Below are 18,351 nucleotides of genomic sequence, written 5' to 3'. Positions count from 1 at the left end.
GGTGCATTACGCCAGGTGGCGAATGCGGGCTCTGCAGTGGGACCTGAAGTTTCAGTGGGCCCAGCATCGAGGCAACCTACCGACCATGTCTTGATCTCAGAGGGCACTGCGAAACAGTTGCAGTGGTGGCTCACGGACCGCGATTGGGTCAGCGGCAGATGCCTCTCCCTACCCCAACCGGAGCACATAGTAGTGACGGACGTGTCCCTCCTGGGATGGGGGGGCCACATGGGAGAGGCTGAGATCAGAGGATTCTGGTCTCCGGCGGAGACTCAACTCCATATCAACCTTTTGGAGCTGAGAGCGATCCGGCTTGCACTGAAAGCCTTCCTTCCCTCTGTCCGGGGAAGTGTTGTGCAGGTGTTCACGGACAACAGCACCGCCATGTGGTATTGCAACAAACAGGGCAGGGTGGGGTCGTGGACCCTTTGTCAGGAGGCTCTGCGCCTCTGGACCTGGCTGGAACACCAGGGCATCACCCTGGTGGTTAAACATCTGGCGGGCTCTCTGAACACCAGAGCAGACAAACTCAGCCGCCGGTGCATGATGGCTCACGAATGGCGTCTGAACTCGGACGTGGCGCAAGGTCTCTTTCTGCAGTGGGGAGAGCCTTGGTTAGATCTATTCGCCACCGAAGAGAACGCGCAATGTCAGCAGTTCTGCGCGTTGGAATTTCCAAGGCAGCACTCGCTCGGAGACGTTTTTCGTCACGAGTGGAGTTGCGGTCTGTTGTACGCCTTTCCGCCTATACCACTTCTGCCCAGAGTGCTGAAGATCAGGCGCGACCGGGCCCAAGTTATCTTAGTTGCTCCGGATTGGGCACTAAGGTTCTGGTATCCCGAGCTACTCAGTATGTCAATCGATCCTCCGATACGACTGCCTCTTCAGGAGGACCTTCTGTCGCAGCAGCAGGGGACGGTCCTCCACCCGAACCTGTCCAGCCTCCACCTCCATGCGTGGAGATTGAGCTGCGGTAGTTGATGCCATTTGTCTTGCCTCCTGAAGTCTGTGATGTCATTCTGGCAGCCAGGCGTCCCTCCACAAAGACGGTATAGGCCTGCCGGTGGAACAAATTTGTGGCATGGTGCACAGCAAAGGCTGTGGATCCCCTTTCCGCCCCTCTTTCCGAGGTTCTACTCTTTCTTCTTTCTTTGGCCCAGCAGGGCTCTGCTCTGGGCACCTTGAAAGGTTATCTTGCTCCAATCTCTGCCTTCTTACGGCTTCCTGATCAGCCCTCTCTTTTCAAGTCCCCTGTTGTTTCCCGTTTTCTCAAAGGCATTACTCACATGTTTCCTCCTGTCCCCTTCGTAATGCCCCAGTGGGACTTGAATCTTGTTCTGACCTTTCTGATGTGCGCTCCTTTTGAGCCTCTTCATAATTGTCCCATTCGTCTTCTGACCCTGAAAACTGCTTTCCTGGTAGCTATCACCTCGGCTAGACGGGTGAGTGAGCTCCAGGCTCTGTCATCTAAACCTCCCTTTCTTTCTGTTCATCCGGACAAGGTTGTCCTCCGGCCTCGTCCTTCTTTTCTACCGAAAGTGGTGACCCCATTTCACCTCGGGCAAACTGTCACGTTGTCCACCTTCTTTCCGCCTCCGCATCCTTCAAAAGAGGAAGAGAGGCTCCACCGTCTGGACCCAAAACGGGCGCTGTCCTTTTATTTGGACCGCACCAAACCGTTCCGGGTGGACGACCAACTTTTTGTTGGATACGTAGGAGCTAAGAAGGGGAAAGCGGTACACAAACGGACCATCTCGCGGTGGGTCGTGTTGTGTATTAAAATTTGTTACTCCTTGGCAAAAAAGGACCCTCCTGTTGGGTTGAGGGCCCATTCCACCCGCGCCACAGTGGCTACTACTGCCCTGGGCCGGGGAGTTCCCTTGCGGAACATCTGTCAGGCGGCGACGTGGGCTTCACTGCACGCGTTTGCCAAGCACTATTGCCTGGACAGCCAAGTCCGGAGAGACGGCTTCTTTGGCCGTTCTGTTCTCCAGGACTTTCTGGTGTGATCTTGGTTCGCAGACCCACCACCGGGGTTGGTATTGCTGGCGTATCTATTCTAAGGTGAGGAATCTAACTAACGTGTTTCTTTCAGATGAACAAGTTACTTACCTTCGGTAATGATGTATCTGTAAGAAACATTAGTTAGTTAGATTCCTCACCGACCCACCCAGCCTCCCCGTTCTGCGAACTGGCATCTAGGGTTAAGGCTATCCTTTTCAGGGCCCTAGATTTTGTGGCACCAGTGTCTGTCTCTTGCATGGCTCTGCGTTCCAGGCGCGGAAAGCTATGTACAAGAACTGACGTCAGAGTGCGAGGGCGGCGTCTAAGTACTCCGACAACATCATTCCGGCGCACGACGCCGACGACGGACGCGGAGCCGCAGATGACGCCTAGCGACACGCAAGGGGTATTGGTGACGAAAAATCTTTCCGGATCCAGACTGACGCCTGGGGATATTCTAAGGTGAGGAATCTAACTAACTAATGTTTCTTACAGATACATTGTTACCGAAGGTAAGTAACTTGTTCTTTGATGACTGACTGCTTTGCTGAAGTTCCAGATAATTTGTACTTAAGTTTCATGATCCTAAGGGTGACCGAGCTTGTGTACTGTGGCTTTATCAGTTCTGTAGGTCTGTGTGTGCCACCAGGAGATAGGAAAGAGGAGATATGGGGAAAACAGAAAAAGTTAACACAACAGTTAGAACACATATATGAGATTTATTTGTTTAAAAGTGAATGGGAAGCATGCCAGTTTTCTTTTTGGGGTACGATGACTCCATCACGAGGGGGAATGGCAGATGTGGTTGGCTTTTGCAAATAATTATAGGAGTCTAACAATGGCCTGGGGAGACCCCTAATTCCACAGTGCTACAGACCTGACACTAAGTTTCAAGTAGGGCTCTAAATCAGCCAGTCAAAGCCAAACTTAACATTTTGACTGGCAGAACTTGAAATTCAAAGAACTTGTGCCACCCTCATTTGAGTATTATCTTGGGTCCACCTACTCTACACAAGTATTCTGTGGCCAGGATATGAGTGTCTGGGAATGGACCGGCTCTTCTTTCACATGTCAGGCCAGGCATTGGGCACATATGAAGTTTGAATGAGGTTCATCAAGCTGTTTGGCTGTAAGCTTCTTCAGAGCACTTCTGAAACTGGATAGCAGAAGTTTGACACCGATTCTGCATAATGATGGCAGTTTAACATGCTTCTCAGCACTTTCAGGTTATGCAGACAGGAGAACTGAAGCAGACTTCACTCTAACCCATTGTACTGTGGCCAAAGTCCTTCTCTGTGGAACTGAAGTCTTCTACTGGATTGCTAATTTTATACGAGGAATTGTCCAAGAAGTATCACTTCATCTGGCCAGTAACACTTTTTCTACAAATACCATCACCTCCCACTTTTCTTACACATTTCTTCTAACATACTTGTTTCAGCTGTGAAAGCAGTTCTCATATTGTATTACTAGCAAGATAGAATTGGTATGGGCAGCAAGATATGTGCTGGGTTTTACTTCACATGGTCCTAACAAATGTAGCGTTTATTCCATACGATGTTGTTTGCTATCTAGTAAAATTACTTGATTGAACACTCCTTACCGGGCATATACAGCATGATGCAGAGTTGCTATCATGAAAAAATAGTAACAGGCAGGCCTATTGTCCTTCATACAGTGGGGTGCAGCAGAATGACCACGCGCATTGGCTGTTGCCTGTTTATTTTGTAGGAGGGGGTGAGAGATGCCTTTTGACCTGGTCTTTTTACTCCTTCTTAACCAACTTCTGCCCTCCTGTAGAAGAAATGTACCTCTTCAATCCACTCTAGATCAGGTGAGAAGACAGCAGAGATCCTCTGCTCCTGTTTCACTGCTGCTATCTCGCAGGCTACACATTCTGCACTATTGTTCTGCTTGTATTGTATTTTTGGTTGCTGCTGATACCTCCATCACCATAGTGAGGCTGCCAGGAAGGATGTTTTTTAGAAAGTTTCATTGGGTGTATTGGCTTAGATTTAAGAAGTACAGTGCCAGTATATAAAATTGGTATAAGGCGATAATTTATTGATCACACCAGGTTAATGTTCAACATTATCGGGGTCAAAGCATTATTGTTGCATATTGAGACCAGTTCGATATGATTGGTGTTGCTGGGGGCCCTCTATTAGCCACAGTCAGTCATGAGAGATCTAGGCCCCACATGCAATGCAAACTGTCCATGCTTTGAAATAGGTGTTGACAAACGTTTAAGAAACGTAATTTAAAAAAAAAAAAAAGAAATACCCTTCTCGTTTTCCTTCCCTCCTCAATTTCCACATCTTGAAGTGCGGGCAACGAAAGGGTGATGTTGTCCAGACTCAATTGCTGCGTTCCATCTTTCCTCCTGAGTGATTCTAAACCGAGCTGGGATGCTTTAACTACTAATCCTAAGGGGTGACAGGCATAACTCATGGGTAATTAAAGGGGCCAGTTTGGGCACAGCAACAATTCAAGCTCGAAGACCAGTGGCCATCTGAGGTTCTCAGGGAAAAACACTAAAAGGAAGGAGCAAGGGCTCAGGGTGCCAGTTCATCATCTTTCCCATAATCCTTGTACTCTTGCACCAGAGCATCTCATTAGGCCGCCAAGGGGGATGATTGGTGTTCTTTGCTACCTGACATCAGACATGATAGAACACCCTTTGCAGTTCGTCATACTTTGAGTGTGCACCTCTGCATTCTAGGAAGAACCAATTAATTTGGGTTAACTGGGAGTTCTATTGCAGAATTTGTCCATGACTTTACTGATAGCCTAATGAAACTTGTGCAAAGTGGATTTTACCAGCAATAATTACCTTGAAAGTATTGATGATGTCCGCTGCTACTTGCATAAATAACATCTTATCTACAAAGATCATTAATAGTTTGTTCCCCTTTCTCCAGGGATTCCTTTCCATTTGATCAGCAGTTTACAATTTTGATGAGATTTATTGTGGACCAGACACAAACCCCAAACCTTAAGGTAAGACACAAATGGTTTTGTAAGTATAAATATTGATTGCAAATTCAGCATTTTGCTATAAGCATTGTGCCTTTTAGGCACATTGTACAGTTGGGAAAAGTCAATAGTTTATTAATTTACTTTCTGTTGACAACTTCTGAGCTTCTTTTCAACACCACTTTACAATATATCCAATAGAGGGTGGGTAGAAACAGAATGCCAGTGATAATTTGAATAATGCCTCAAATAAGTGCATCTCTGCTTGACGAGGCTTAGACAGCCTTATGAGGCCTTTAGAGTTAAACGTTATACTTATTCAATGAAGGTTCATTGAGAGAATCAGCTCAAGTACTAAAGTGCAGCTTTGCCCCAGAATGTTGAAAGATCTCTTGTCCAGTAGATAATGAGTCCAGTACCTGAAAGAGACCATTAGTTATAGATTCCTTACCTTAGAATTACTCCAAGGCGTCGGACTGGATCCTGAGAATTTTTTTCTATAGTATTACCCCTGCGTGTCGGTAGGTGGGATGGGTCGACTCCGCGTCCGTCGTCGTGATTGCCGGGATGACATTGCGGCAATGATGCAGGGTGAGTGAGCTTCAGGCTCTTTGCTCAAGCCTCCTTTTCTTGCAGTTCATCAGGACGTGGTCCTTCGCACAAGGCCCTCTTTTGTGCCCAAAGTGGTTACCTCTTTCTACATAGGTCAGACCATCACATTGCCCCCCGTCTTCCTGCCTCTGCACCCTTCCAAAGAGAAGTAGAGAGTCCATATTCTGGACCCAGCACATGAGCTGTCCTTCTACTTTGACCGCGCTAAAGATTGCTGGGTGGACTCTTCATGGGTTATGTGGGCGCAAAGAAAGGTTGGGCCGTTCACAAACGCACCATCTCTCGATGGGTTGTCCTGTGCATCAAAATCTGCCATTCTTTGGCGAAAAAGGAACCTCCAGTTGGACTGCGTGCCCATTCTACCAGGGAAACTCAACCTCTACTGCTTTGGAACGTGGAGTTCCGCTGTTTGACATATGCCAGGCAGCCACGTGGCATCCCTGCACACGTTTATAACAGATTGCTGCCTGTATAGCCAAGTCTGGAGAGACTGCTTTTTTGGCCGTTCTGTTCTCCAGGACTTTCTGGTGTGAACTTGGTTTGCAGACCCAACTCAGGGGTTGGCATTGCTGGGGTATCTATTCTAAGGTAAGGAATCTGTAACTAATGGTCTCTTTCAGATGAACAAGTTACTTACCTTCGGTAACGATGTATCTGTAAGAGACGTACATTAGTCATAGATTCCTTACCGCCCCACCCATCCTCCCCGTTCTGCGAACTGACTTCTAGGAATAGGGACTCCCTTCCAGGGCCCTAGTTTTGTGTACCAGTGGTCAGTGTCTTGCATGGCTCTATGCTTCTGGCGTGGAAAGTCGTGTCAGAACTGATGTCAGCGTGCATGGTCGGTGTCTAAGTAGACACCCCAACGTCATCCTGGCAAACACGACGCAGACGACGAATGCAGAGTCGACCGACTCTACCTACAGACGCACAAGGGTAATGCTACAGAAAAAAATTCTTCGATCCAGTGTGACGCCTGGGGGTAATTCTGAGGTAAGGAATCTATAACTAATGTATGTATCTTAGATGCATCGTTACCGAAGGTAAGTAACTTGTTCGTTATCACCAATCAACTATTTAATTGATTGCTGCTTGAGTTAAAGCATATGATCCTAACTGCTTAAATATTGGAATTCTGTAACACTTTTTCAGTAGTATTCCTCTTAAAGTCAATGCTGACCTATATCCATCCATACATCTGGAGAATGCCTTTCAACAGCGGTGAAAAAAGTATTCGCTGATGACAGCATTCAAAGCATATAGATTTCTCACAGATCCAAAGAATCCACTTAAAGAACACATGGGTCAATGGAATATAAGCAGGGTGTCACTCAAAGGAAAGAAGTGAATGAATCACAATAGGGCTAGACAATGTTGCAGCAATTTAAATTAATTGCTAAAAGTGGAGAATGCTGACCAAGACTTGTCATATGTCTTAGGATTTTTTCGAGCAGCCAGATCAGGGGCATACCTTACCACCAGCTTCTCTCACTGTCATGTACTTTCCACTTTTCAGTAGGAACTGAGTATTTGTTGGGCAACATGAACTTTGAGATGGTGCCAGACTGATTCCATGACCTCCCTCAGGATATGTTGTGCTCTAGGCCAGCTAGCTCACAATGGCAGCATTAGCACACCTAAACCTAGACAGGTAGCGAATGACTTGGGCAACCACAGAACATGACAACCCTGATCCCTCCCAGGATTTGTCATAGCAGATCTAGAACCCTTTCGCTCAGTCACTTGTGCTCTCTCTCGGAGAACTATACAAAGAATACACATAGGTGCATTTTCAATATTTTTTCAACCATTATGATTCTTGTATAGAATACATGTGCTGCAATGATTAATAGACAGAAGCAGATAAGAACAATTAGCAGTATAAGGACAGTGAATAGAATGAACAGTTCCACATGTTGCTAAACAATATATATATGTGAGCATATAAAACAATATCTAGATAGCGTATCCCTACTAAGCGTTCCCTAACCTAAGTGTCTAGGGTGTGTGTGGGTGTTCTGCCAAAACTTGCCCTATTGGATGATCCAACCCCCTTTACCTTAAGGGAAAGTATGTAGGTCCCCGTCTTGGTCACAGGTTGGACATTCCTCATCGTAGAGGGGTCAGCAAGCAGCTGGGCTGAGATTTCAGTGTGCAGTGAACTCTCAATGCAAGCTAATGCTACTCTGCCTAAACCCGGAAATGTTTGTTTGTTTATAACAAAAAGCATCCTTGCTGGGAGCAGAGACTTTAGTCAGACCGCCATTAAGTATGTTCTATAGATAGCTAGGTCGCCGCATGGACGAACAATGAACAATGACATTTGTACAATGTATGCTCAGACCTTCTACGGGATGTTCAAGGTGTCGTGACAGTGTTCTTGCGAAGTGGAATTTCTAAGCAAATGTAGTTTAATGGAAACTAATCCTGCACTGTCATACACATAAATGTGTGTCAAAAGTCAAGGTGTGAGGAAGAAGGCAAATTAGGAAAAACAGGTAAAATGGCAGTGTTTCCCACTGGGCCTAACTGAGACACATGACACCACCATGAATTGACTCCGATTTAAGATCTCACAGAGCAATACTACAGCAAGAGAAAGACTATATTTTTAGCCTTGCAAACATAACAGATCTCATTGTTTATAATATAAAGAACTCGATAGCTAATGGCAGAAGCGCCAGAAATAAACTAATAATATAGGTGTTACCAAGTGTCAAACACTCTTGGTAAAGAAAATGCCTGGGAAATCGGACAGAGCACTGCAGTGGGCTGGTATACCAGAAATAAAAAGCTAATATTGTAACACAATAAAAACCACCTAAGCAAAGATATTTGGTAGAATGCCGTGGGTTTTAAGACCACTTCCCACAGGTAAATACTAGGTATAATATTACTCAGAGTAGAGACTCAGGTGGGTCCGATCAAATTGCGGAGTTTCTAGAAGGCAAAGAAAAAAATTCCCCAAAATATTTATAGTGTATTCTCTTGAGTGCAAGTCCATGGAGCTAGTGTTTTCTTCCAGATTGAAAAGGGTTACCGCCCATTCACCAGCGGTACCTAAAGCATTTAGAACAATTAGCATAATCCTAGTGTTATAGAAATATGTTCTCCCATATGTTCATCTGAATGTTGTGTGCTGGCTGTAGCTCCTCAGCAGAAGGAACACATTTTTCAGAATATAGCTAGTTCAAGAGCAGAATTGTTTTGCATTCAGAGGTATGCAGGTGTCCTATCACTAGTCCGAATTCAGCAAAAATGAAAGCAGCCTTCAGCACAAATCGAGCTCAGGGCTGTGGGTATGTTGATTCTGTAATTCTGTATGAGCATGACAGTGCATGTGACCCATCTTCCCTAATTTGAGAGCAGATGTTCAGATATTGAGCAGAATTCCTCAAGTCGCTGGAAGATGACGAATGGGAAAAAGCTCAATAGATTTGCATAATCAATCCGTGAAAACAAGAGAGCGTTATCTAAGGGCTATTATGTTGTGATCACTAGACTCATGACTCTTAGTAATATACAGCATCTGTAGTGTCATAACATAGGATCATGCCATGGACAATGTGCACAGAGTGTTCTCAGACAGCCTCCAGCCAATTAAGAGAATGCCTTTTTGATGAAGCAAGACCCAGTTTTTTCACTGAAATGTGAGTTGTTTTTAGTAAGTTAATTTCTACAAGAGTGAGGCAATGTCCTGTCAGATCATTTCAATCTAAGTTTAAGTGTTGCTGGTCAGTTTTGGGCCCAATGTCTCAGAATCCTGACTCGTATGTATTTAAGGATACTGTGCACCAGATATGTGGGCAAAATGTTCATACTGTATTGTGCTTTACGCATATGGTCCATTCAGATTTGTACTGGTAGAGAGTGTAGGCCATTGAGAGGCATTGTGGTCTTAAGAGCTGCTCCCCGCATCTGTTTGTCTGTCCTGGACCTTGGCAATGTTTCTTCGACAAGTATTGTCACATATTTATGGTACTTCAAACATAGATTGGAAGAACTCGCTGATGCTGATATTTCAGGTTTAAAAGACATCTTAATGTTCATCATGATTCCCAAGGTCTCTTATTCTCCAGCAGAATATACGCAAAGAGGCTTGTCAGACAAGAGGAACAATATCTAGGAGAGGTACATCCAGGACCAACATCTTCTTTTGCCCCTTCCTTAACCAGCTAGTTTGTCTGCCATCACTCTTGGAGCTCCACCAGCCACACATGAGAACGCTTCCTATCCTATTTGATATCTTAATCTCCCGGTTCCATAAACCGAGTGTCACTGATATGCTCATGAAAATCTTGGTGATTTTAAATAACCCCAGCTACTGGTTTTGATTTGTTGTCAAAAATGAGGAAAAGTGAAGGCAGAGTCCTGTAGATTCTACAGCTAGATTATTCTTAGGTGGCCATAGATTTCCAGGATTGTCCCTGCTTCTGGGTATTGCATAAGGAAGCATTGTGTCCATTTCATGCTAGCCTTGTTACAACTGTTTGAGCATCCCAAATCTGTTTGCCTCTCAGTGATATCACAAGGTTCCTTTGTTTGAGGTGGGGTGTCACAAGATGAATTGAATAGAATCGTAATGGAATGGAGGAGAAGGTTGGGATGCAGTGGAGGACTTTTTTATTTCTGCGTTTCAAGCCATGAATGCTAGAGTGAGAGGATATAGAAAATGAAGATAGACTGATGAGGCTGCCTTCTCTATCAAAGTTCATACTAGATAGTTGTGTCTGTACAGTTATTTTGGAGAAAAGAGTAGGCACCCCAGCCTTCAGCATCCAGCAATGCAAAGCATTCAATCTACAAAGGCACTGCTCGTGGTAGAGGAACTTTGAGAGGCCAACACGTTTGTTGTAAGGCTTATAAGGGTCACAGTATGGTGTATTAAATGCAGGGGAAGGGGATATGAGGTAGCTATGTTTTACCTGAACATTGATGCACTATGGAGTTGCTTCTCAGTTAATATTATAGAGATAAATACGATGCAGTTTGTTGAGGGTGATGTAAAAGCAAGAGTGAAACTATGTGTTTGTTAGAGGTTCAGGTATTACAGGAGGCTGAAAAAATGGTGACCTTATGTCTAAGGTAGTCCTTGCTGGCAATTATTTTGGTTATAAGCATTTTCTATGAAATCATGACCTGCCTTTAACAGTGGTAAATCAGCCAAAGGTAACATGGGTTCCCTCTCTAAACATTATTCGACCTGCAGATAAAATGAAATGAGACAAAATTAAAGCACATTAGTTGAGCATACTAACTCTATAAGGTAATTTAGTTGACAAAAATATGGCATTTTTAATCCTTTTCTAGTTGTTTCACTCAAAATAAAAATTCCAACTCCACAAGTAGGTGCTATTGTCTGATGAAACCCGTGCATGCCTGCCTTACAACTTATTCCTTGAGTATTAGAGTTGCTGCTGCTCTATACACCTTTTGAGGTTACCCTACTTGAATCTTTCAGGTAAAAGTTGCGATTCTGAAATACATAGAGTCTCTGGCCAGGCAGATGGATCCAACGGACTTTGTGAGTTCCAGTGAGACCAGATTAGCGGTTTCTAAAATTATAACGTGGACAACAGAGCCAAAGAGCTCCGATGTGAGAAAGGTAAGGTTCCATGTGTGGATTGCCTTTACAAATGGTTCTGGGGGGAGCAAGTCTATATGTTTAAAAGTCTTTGGAATCCTTGCTGTTTCAATGCTGTAAATAGTGGGACCACCTCACTCCATTTCATCAAACACTCTATTCTTGAGGGTTTTGCTTCCAAATCATTTATATAACAGGTATGTTCTCCTAATTAGTTGAACTAAAGCAAATAATGACAACAGCACCCAAAATATATGTTTGTTACTCAAATTCCCATTACTGGAAACAATGTTGATGGTGACTTGCTGAGGTGGCAAACCTATTTTTATAGGGTGCCCCCAAGGAGCAAAAGGCACCTTGGTTGGGATGAACCTGCTTCTAAAGTTGCACTGTGCTGGGTTTTTTGTCATACTATAATATAAATCCTATTGCACATTTTCTAGTTTTGCATTTATTTGTCAATGCAGTCACCCTTTTTGCGTCCTCTGTTAATTGTCTTGTGTTTTGGTAGCACATTTGTGTTAAAGGAGAGCTGTTTGGTTTAATATATAGAGTTTGGCCTATTGATATTGCTTATAGAAGATGCCTTTAGACGTCATTCGCCAATAACCTGTCACGTAGATCACAAATGAACTTTTGAGGGTAGATCTGCTTCCAGTTCAGTCACTGAGATTAGAAAGTCAATGTTGTTTTCACAATACAGAAGACCACGTCTGCTGTAGTTAAAGAATGTGAGCAGGATTCATGTTATGGGGCAATTTTTGCATTTGTAAAATAAAGGGAGAATTAGTTTGAATATAGACTTGGTTGCTTTTATAATGGAAATGGGTAGCTGTAGGTAGGAAGGTGGAGGCAGTGAAGAAAAAATAAATGACTCTAGTAGCTAGGTAAGAAGGTAGCGGTTAGTGATTTGAAATGGTATTTAGTGAGATTTGCAAATGATGGCGAAAGAGAGATATAATTGTTCTTTTAAAAAGCAGGTGACCAAAATAATTAAGGAAAGATATAGGTGTTAGAAATATTTACGGAGAAGGCAGTGCAGTGCTTCCCAAACCTTTTAGAACCACTTTTAAGAACAGCACATTTTTCGCTACCCCACATAGTTTTAATGAACATGAGGCCGACAATTTTTTTTATATGTAACTAAAGCATCTTGTGATAGCGCACTGTCATTTACAAACATAAAACTTTCCATTGAAATGGCTACTAAATTTGCATATGGCTGGGTCCAAACTGGGGTGGTGTGGTGAGCAAAAGAATGATGGATTAAACCCAGATCCTGGTGACTGGGGGTGAATGTTTGCATTGTCTAGCATTCCGTCCGTCAATTGTTTCTCTTGCATATGTCGCCCTAAGTGGGAAGGGTATGCCCAGACGTGGGTCCCGTGCTCACTACACCACTGGATTCTAGCCAGCCTGGCTGATGAAGGGTGATGCCCTGAAACTCATCCTAGGATGCTTGTTTCCGGTCAAGGGGGGACCTGGCTTGGCAGTTCAGGCTGGACTGTTCCCACAAGGAACAGGGTCAAGACTGATTTGCATATGGCTGGGTCCAAACTGGGCTGGTGTGGTGAGCAAAAGAATGATGGATTAAACCCAGATTCTTGTGAGTGGTGGTGAATGTTTGCATTGTCCAGCATTCCGTCCATCAATAATTTCTCTTGCATTTGTTTCCGGTCCAGGGAGGACCTGGATTGGCAGTTCGGGCTGGACTGTTCCCACAAGGAACAGGGTCAAGACTGATTTGCTTCTTCCTGGGTCCAAACTGGGGTGGTGTTTTATGCAAAAGAATGATGGCCTAATCCCAGATCCTTGTGACTGGGGGTGAACGTTTGCATTGTCCAGCATTCCGTCCAACAACTGTGTCTCTTACTAAATTTGCACAGACATACAGTTTAAATGATGTAACTATCTTGCACACAAATGAAAATGTGTGGAAATCTGGTTTTAGTGAATATTTATCATTTGTGCATTAAGTAAAGTGTCTTGATTTATTTTTTGTTTTATTAAAAACTTTGTTTCTATCACACTTCAGAATTACTATAAATTGTGCCTGATTTTTGCTTTTTTAACTGTGTGCTTCAAAAAATGAGATCCTACACACACGACATGTAGCCCAGGAACATTGCTACATAATTCACTTTACTTTTCTATGACTACAAAGCGAGAGGAGTTTGTAAACACCAATCCCCATGTTAAAATCAAAATTAAGCAGCAGTTTGTCGGAAGACATTGTCTGCCATTTGACCTCTGTCTTTGAAGCACAGCATGTGTGACAAGGTAAATACAGAATTTAAAGGCATCTTTATTTATTGCTTGGTCTTTCCGACCCACCAAAAATTGGTTCACAACACACAGTTTGGCAAACACTGGGCTACTGAATGGTGAAGATGGGGGATATTTTAAGAAAGTGCTCTTGGCATGAAGGTACTGTTTAGCCATGGCAGTATAGGAAACGCTAAGAGATAGTGCTATTATATAAAGAGTATATACAATTTTGATGATGCAGACTGTTTCGGTTGTGGTTTGTGAAGCTGATAACCGACAATGTGTGAGGAAGAGATTTGGTGGCTTGGATGTATCATTGATGGCTTTGAGCAGCAAGGCAGAGGTTATGATTTTTAGGGAAGATGATTAGGGATGGGGATGGTTAGTGAAAGTAAGGGAAACGATTACTTGGTGGTATGCAAACTAGTTGCATGATATGGAGGGCTAGACTTTGGTGGCTTAACAATGGTTATATTACATACTTAATAGATGGTCTGGGAAGAGGTTTGATGGCAACAAGACAGGCTAAAGTTGATAGAGAAAGGTTAATGATTATAGCTGCCTATGTGGAGCTTTGCAGCTGCAGATATTTGTTTCACAGTGCTCTACAAGGGTGTTACTTTTGATCAGTTTAATGCTACTCAAATGTTTGACTTCAGCATTGAGAACTTGGCTTACTGAGTTGTCTTAATAGTGGTTGCAGAGTGGTCATTTTTTTAAGGTTCCAGAGGGTGTTAGTGTTCCTTATAAAACCATCAGGGTGTCAGTGATTTCAGAAATGGCGGTGTTCTGGTTTGGGAACTTGGAAGGTAAGATGTTCTTTACCATTTGTAGTTTGGGAGTATGGCTGAGGTGAAAGAGCTAGGTTGGAGATATTTTAAGAAATAAATTTGATTGTAGCAATTTGGAAAACAGCTGGGTCTTGGTGTTTAAGGGAAAGTTGTCTGCTGGCAGGTAGGTAGAGGATTGACGGTTAGTAGTTCAGTAGGCAGTGGGTGGTGTTAAAGTTGTAAAAGGAGTCATGTGTTGTTGATTTGACAACGCTATGAGGGTTGGGGTTGGTTGACAAGTTGTGTGCATGGTTGAAGGTGCTATTTGGTGTGGGATGGAAAGGGAAAAAAGCCACAGAAAATACTACCCTAAATGTTGCCATCATATATTGAAATGAGATTGGTAGATCATTTACTATATCATTCCTACCCAGTACCTACAGGAAATTGTCAATTGTGTGACTTTAGAGTGCTCTCAACTGAATTACACTTTTTGACAGCAAAGGCCCCAGAGATCTGCTAGACAATGCAAGGGGTGTTGTGCACCAATGTGCTGCCTGCCATTCGTAGCTCAGCTCTCACCTTTTTGCTTCCAAGCAAATGAGATGCTCAGGATGAAAGCGATTCAGATCCAGTACTCCCCACAATTTGAAGACAGTTTCTCTAATGAAAATGTGTTATTCTATATCTTCTTTAGGTAGGTCTTGTTGGATTCATCTCTTCCAATGGGCTATCATTTTGTGTGTTTGGATTCTTAAGCCTACATCACTGACTCTACAGGCATGATTATGGAGCCCAAGTTGACAAACTGGTTATATGTGGCCTTTAATTATAGAAAGATTTGCCTCGGAAAATAGCCTGTGTAAAGCAGGGGTGTGCAAAACTTTGTTTTTGCATAATTACACATAATTTGAGCAAAACCATGCAATTACACAAAATGAAAAACAGGTGATGGATACAACGGCAAATATTTACTGTGCATGGTGCGTAACTACGTGATATGGTGTAATTGCTTAACATCGGGAATTTCAAGAGCACAATTCAAACACAATATCAAGAGCAACTCAAAATTACCGAAGTTTTGGTAATTATGCTGGTGTAACGCAAATTTCACCTGTGCCTTGTTTTAAGTTTAATTATAATTTTTACAGAACTCGCAGGGAATGAGTGTGCCAGCATTCAAGATATAACAAAAGTTCATTAAAGTTGCCGCTAGTAGAATCCTACCAATATCCAATGCATATTGGAAGAATACAAGTGACATATTAAACAAGCAAGATGAATATAGCTATTTACTATTGATATGAACTGGTATACATGAAGCAGTACCGTGATAATAAAATGTAAGCCCTATTACATATTTAAATATGAATAGATAATATATGTAAGGCTTTACCAAAATTCAAGCCGAATCAAAGTACCAACAATCAAGCTATAGCACAAATTAATTACTTTATTGGTATCAACAATAAATCAATCCATGGCAGTCCTGAATATATTGTTCTAACAAAAGACTACAAGCTATATTTGTTAACAAAATTATTCAAGTGAATAGAAGTGTTTACTATAATACCCGAGTTGGCATATGTGAAATAAGACTGTAATCATTAACAATAAAATGGACTCCGTGTTGCCATTCCTGGCTCCCCTTTAACAAGTCGTCTATTAGACCTAACAAGCATATGGTAACTGGATGAGGGCAGTTAAGGCGACCAGAGGTTTGTGGGATCAGTGACACCGGTAGCAATGCTACGGACTACTTTTTGCGTCCGAGGAGGTAAATCCTCCCATGCCTCTTTCACCCACACCAGAGTCTTCAGCTCAGTTGGTGAAGAAGCATCATTTGTCACCAGTCTGAGGGCATCAGGCTCTGGCCACTGATAATCAATCATGAGAGAAGAAATACTTTCCTTACACCTACTGGCCTCCTTCTGACTACCTGCCAAAGTGGATTTCTGCAACAATGGAGTAATCAAGATTCCTGCAGCTGGGGGCAGGTTAAAAGTACCAGACAAGGCACAAACTATTTTCTCGAGCACACAAAGCTCAAAACATTCATGTTTGTATATAAGCCATGCCGAGCTCCATTGCTTTGTCACCAAACGGACGATATATAGAATTGCTTGTCATGGCAGTGATGGAGGCCTTTTGCCACTGGGAGCGCTGGTACGTACACAGCCTTTTGTATAGGTAAGCAAACGGCTTTTTGTTTTTGTGCATGCAGACATACGTGAAAGGAGGGCTAAGTATCAGGGTGTTTAAATCAGTCGTCCTCCAGCCACAGGCAGGGCACATGTAAGAGCCAGTCCGCCTTAGTTCATGACCCCACTTCAAAATTTCTGATCAAGCGACTGCTGGAAAGTGGAGGTAATCTGCCCACTATACCCTAATGTCAAAAGCGCAACTGGCATTCACCTTCACCCTTTCCCTGATGTAATATATTAATACCACAGAGGGACTTCCACCTTCTTTTCCAAATTCTAAGATGCGAACAATACACCGGCTACAGATTTTGTTCTAATTTTACTTCTTGCCACCAATACTAACTCTGTAGGATTAGTCAGATCTTTCAAAAACCTAATCATCGCTAAAGCAAAGGTAAATTGGAGCCTACGTAGAGTATATTAAAGCATTTAGATGGGGAAGCAAAAGTGCTTCGCAAATTGTTTAGATGTATTTGTTTTTCAGAACATGGCAACCAATATAAATCTCTAGTGCATAAAGTGAGAGCCTTCATTTCTTGTAGCATGTAATTTCAAAAAGAACTTTTTTAAATAGTTTATTTAAGAGTGTAGTTGTTGATGCAAGATTATAAAGTACGATTATGCAGAATGCCATAATGGAGTATTTGTTATTTAAGTCTGAATGCCCAGAAGGGGATTACATGACTTGGATCTCTCAGCAAACTTTAAGAATTCTTTCATTTTGAGACTTACAAATATATAAACTGCTGAACCTTTTTTTGACGCGTCAGGTGACTGCATTTCTCATGTGTGGCTTTGATTCCTAGCAACAAGGAGATCAGAAGGAAAATTAGTTAAGGCCAAATAATGTTGGGCTGTTTTTCCTCAGTAAATGTGACCGATTCCTTCCTATGAATTCCAGTTGTTTTAATGTTTTTTGGACAAAGTTTGAAATGCTACACAGTTCGAACGAGAATGCTCACTTTGTTCTTTTGCTTGAATATTTTTGTTTTTGCTGGTGAAATCGAGCGTTCAAAGAGCCCCGCATCTCCCCAAAGCGTAAGGGAAATTAGTTTCTTTCAGATTTATTTGCTTCGATAAAGTACACTATGCAGTGCTCAGGTGGTCTGGTGCAGTTTTGCTTGGCTTGGTACAACTTATGTAGGAGGTATATAGTAAATCATAGAAGGATCTGGGAATGGATTTGGCAATATGTAGGAATTAGAAGTCGAATTTGTCGTGAACTCATATCCAAGTTTGATGTGCAGGAATTCATAGTACACAATGTCTCAAAGCAGCTAACTATATCTGACCCTTTAGTCTAAAGTAGCAGAGTGTATGTGCTGTTTCATGGTGCTGAATGAGTCCATGATGTGTTATTGCCCTTGACTGCACGGATTCTGTATTGGAAGCCGTTTCTATGATGATTGACACATTTTGTGGTCCACACAAGATTGCTTGTGACAAGAAAGCAACCAGGTGGCCCAAAAAGTTTCCTCTGGTTGGAGGAAGTGTTCCCGTTTACCCATTTTGAGCTGATGAGAGTAAAGGGTTTTTAGATTTCAAGAGAAAATGTAAAAAATGGATACCAAGTATGACTCCGGCTTGCTGTTTGTGTCTGAATGATTAAGAGGCATTGGGAAAAACCTACTTGACTATGGATGTCCTCCTTAATGGGGGCATTCTTGTACCATATGTTTTTGATCTCAATGAGGTGATATGACCACATTTGGTGAATTCCCTTTGCCAAACAGTAGTTGCTGTTGTTGAAGGATTGGTATAAATGGTAATGATGGCTAAGAAACGCTGCAAACGAATTCAGTGTACAGTGGTGGTGAAAAAGCAGGTGTGAGGTGATGTGAAGAAATTGGCTGGAAGGTGTTGTGAAGTGTGGGATTAACTGCCATTGTTAAAGGGTTTTGGTGGTCTTTACGCAGGAAGGTTATGTAGCGCC

At 42.8% G+C, this 18,351-nt stretch overlaps 1 protein-coding gene across 2 annotated transcripts in view; it reads left to right on the top strand.

Annotated features, from left to right (window-relative positions):
• Positions 1-18,351, top strand: part of CLASP1 (cytoplasmic linker associated protein 1) — a 1,312,099-nt gene that overhangs the window by 789,446 nt on the left and 504,302 nt on the right. For both annotated transcript variants that reach the window (XM_085647275.1, XM_085647274.1), the window contains 2 exons: positions 4,926-5,004; positions 11,054-11,197. In XM_085647275.1, coding sequence (XP_085503401.1) covers positions 4,926-5,004; positions 11,054-11,197 — 223 coding nt within the window. The remainder of the gene's footprint in view (positions 1-4,925; positions 5,005-11,053; positions 11,198-18,351) is intronic.

This window comes from Triturus cristatus, chromosome 3_2 (assembly GCF_964204655.1).
Source record: "Triturus cristatus chromosome 3_2, aTriCri1.1, whole genome shotgun sequence".
NCBI classification, from domain to species: Eukaryota; Metazoa; Chordata; class Amphibia; order Caudata; family Salamandridae; genus Triturus; species Triturus cristatus.
Note: the sequence above shows the minus strand (reverse complement) of the source record. Positions and strands in the feature narration are given on the sequence as shown.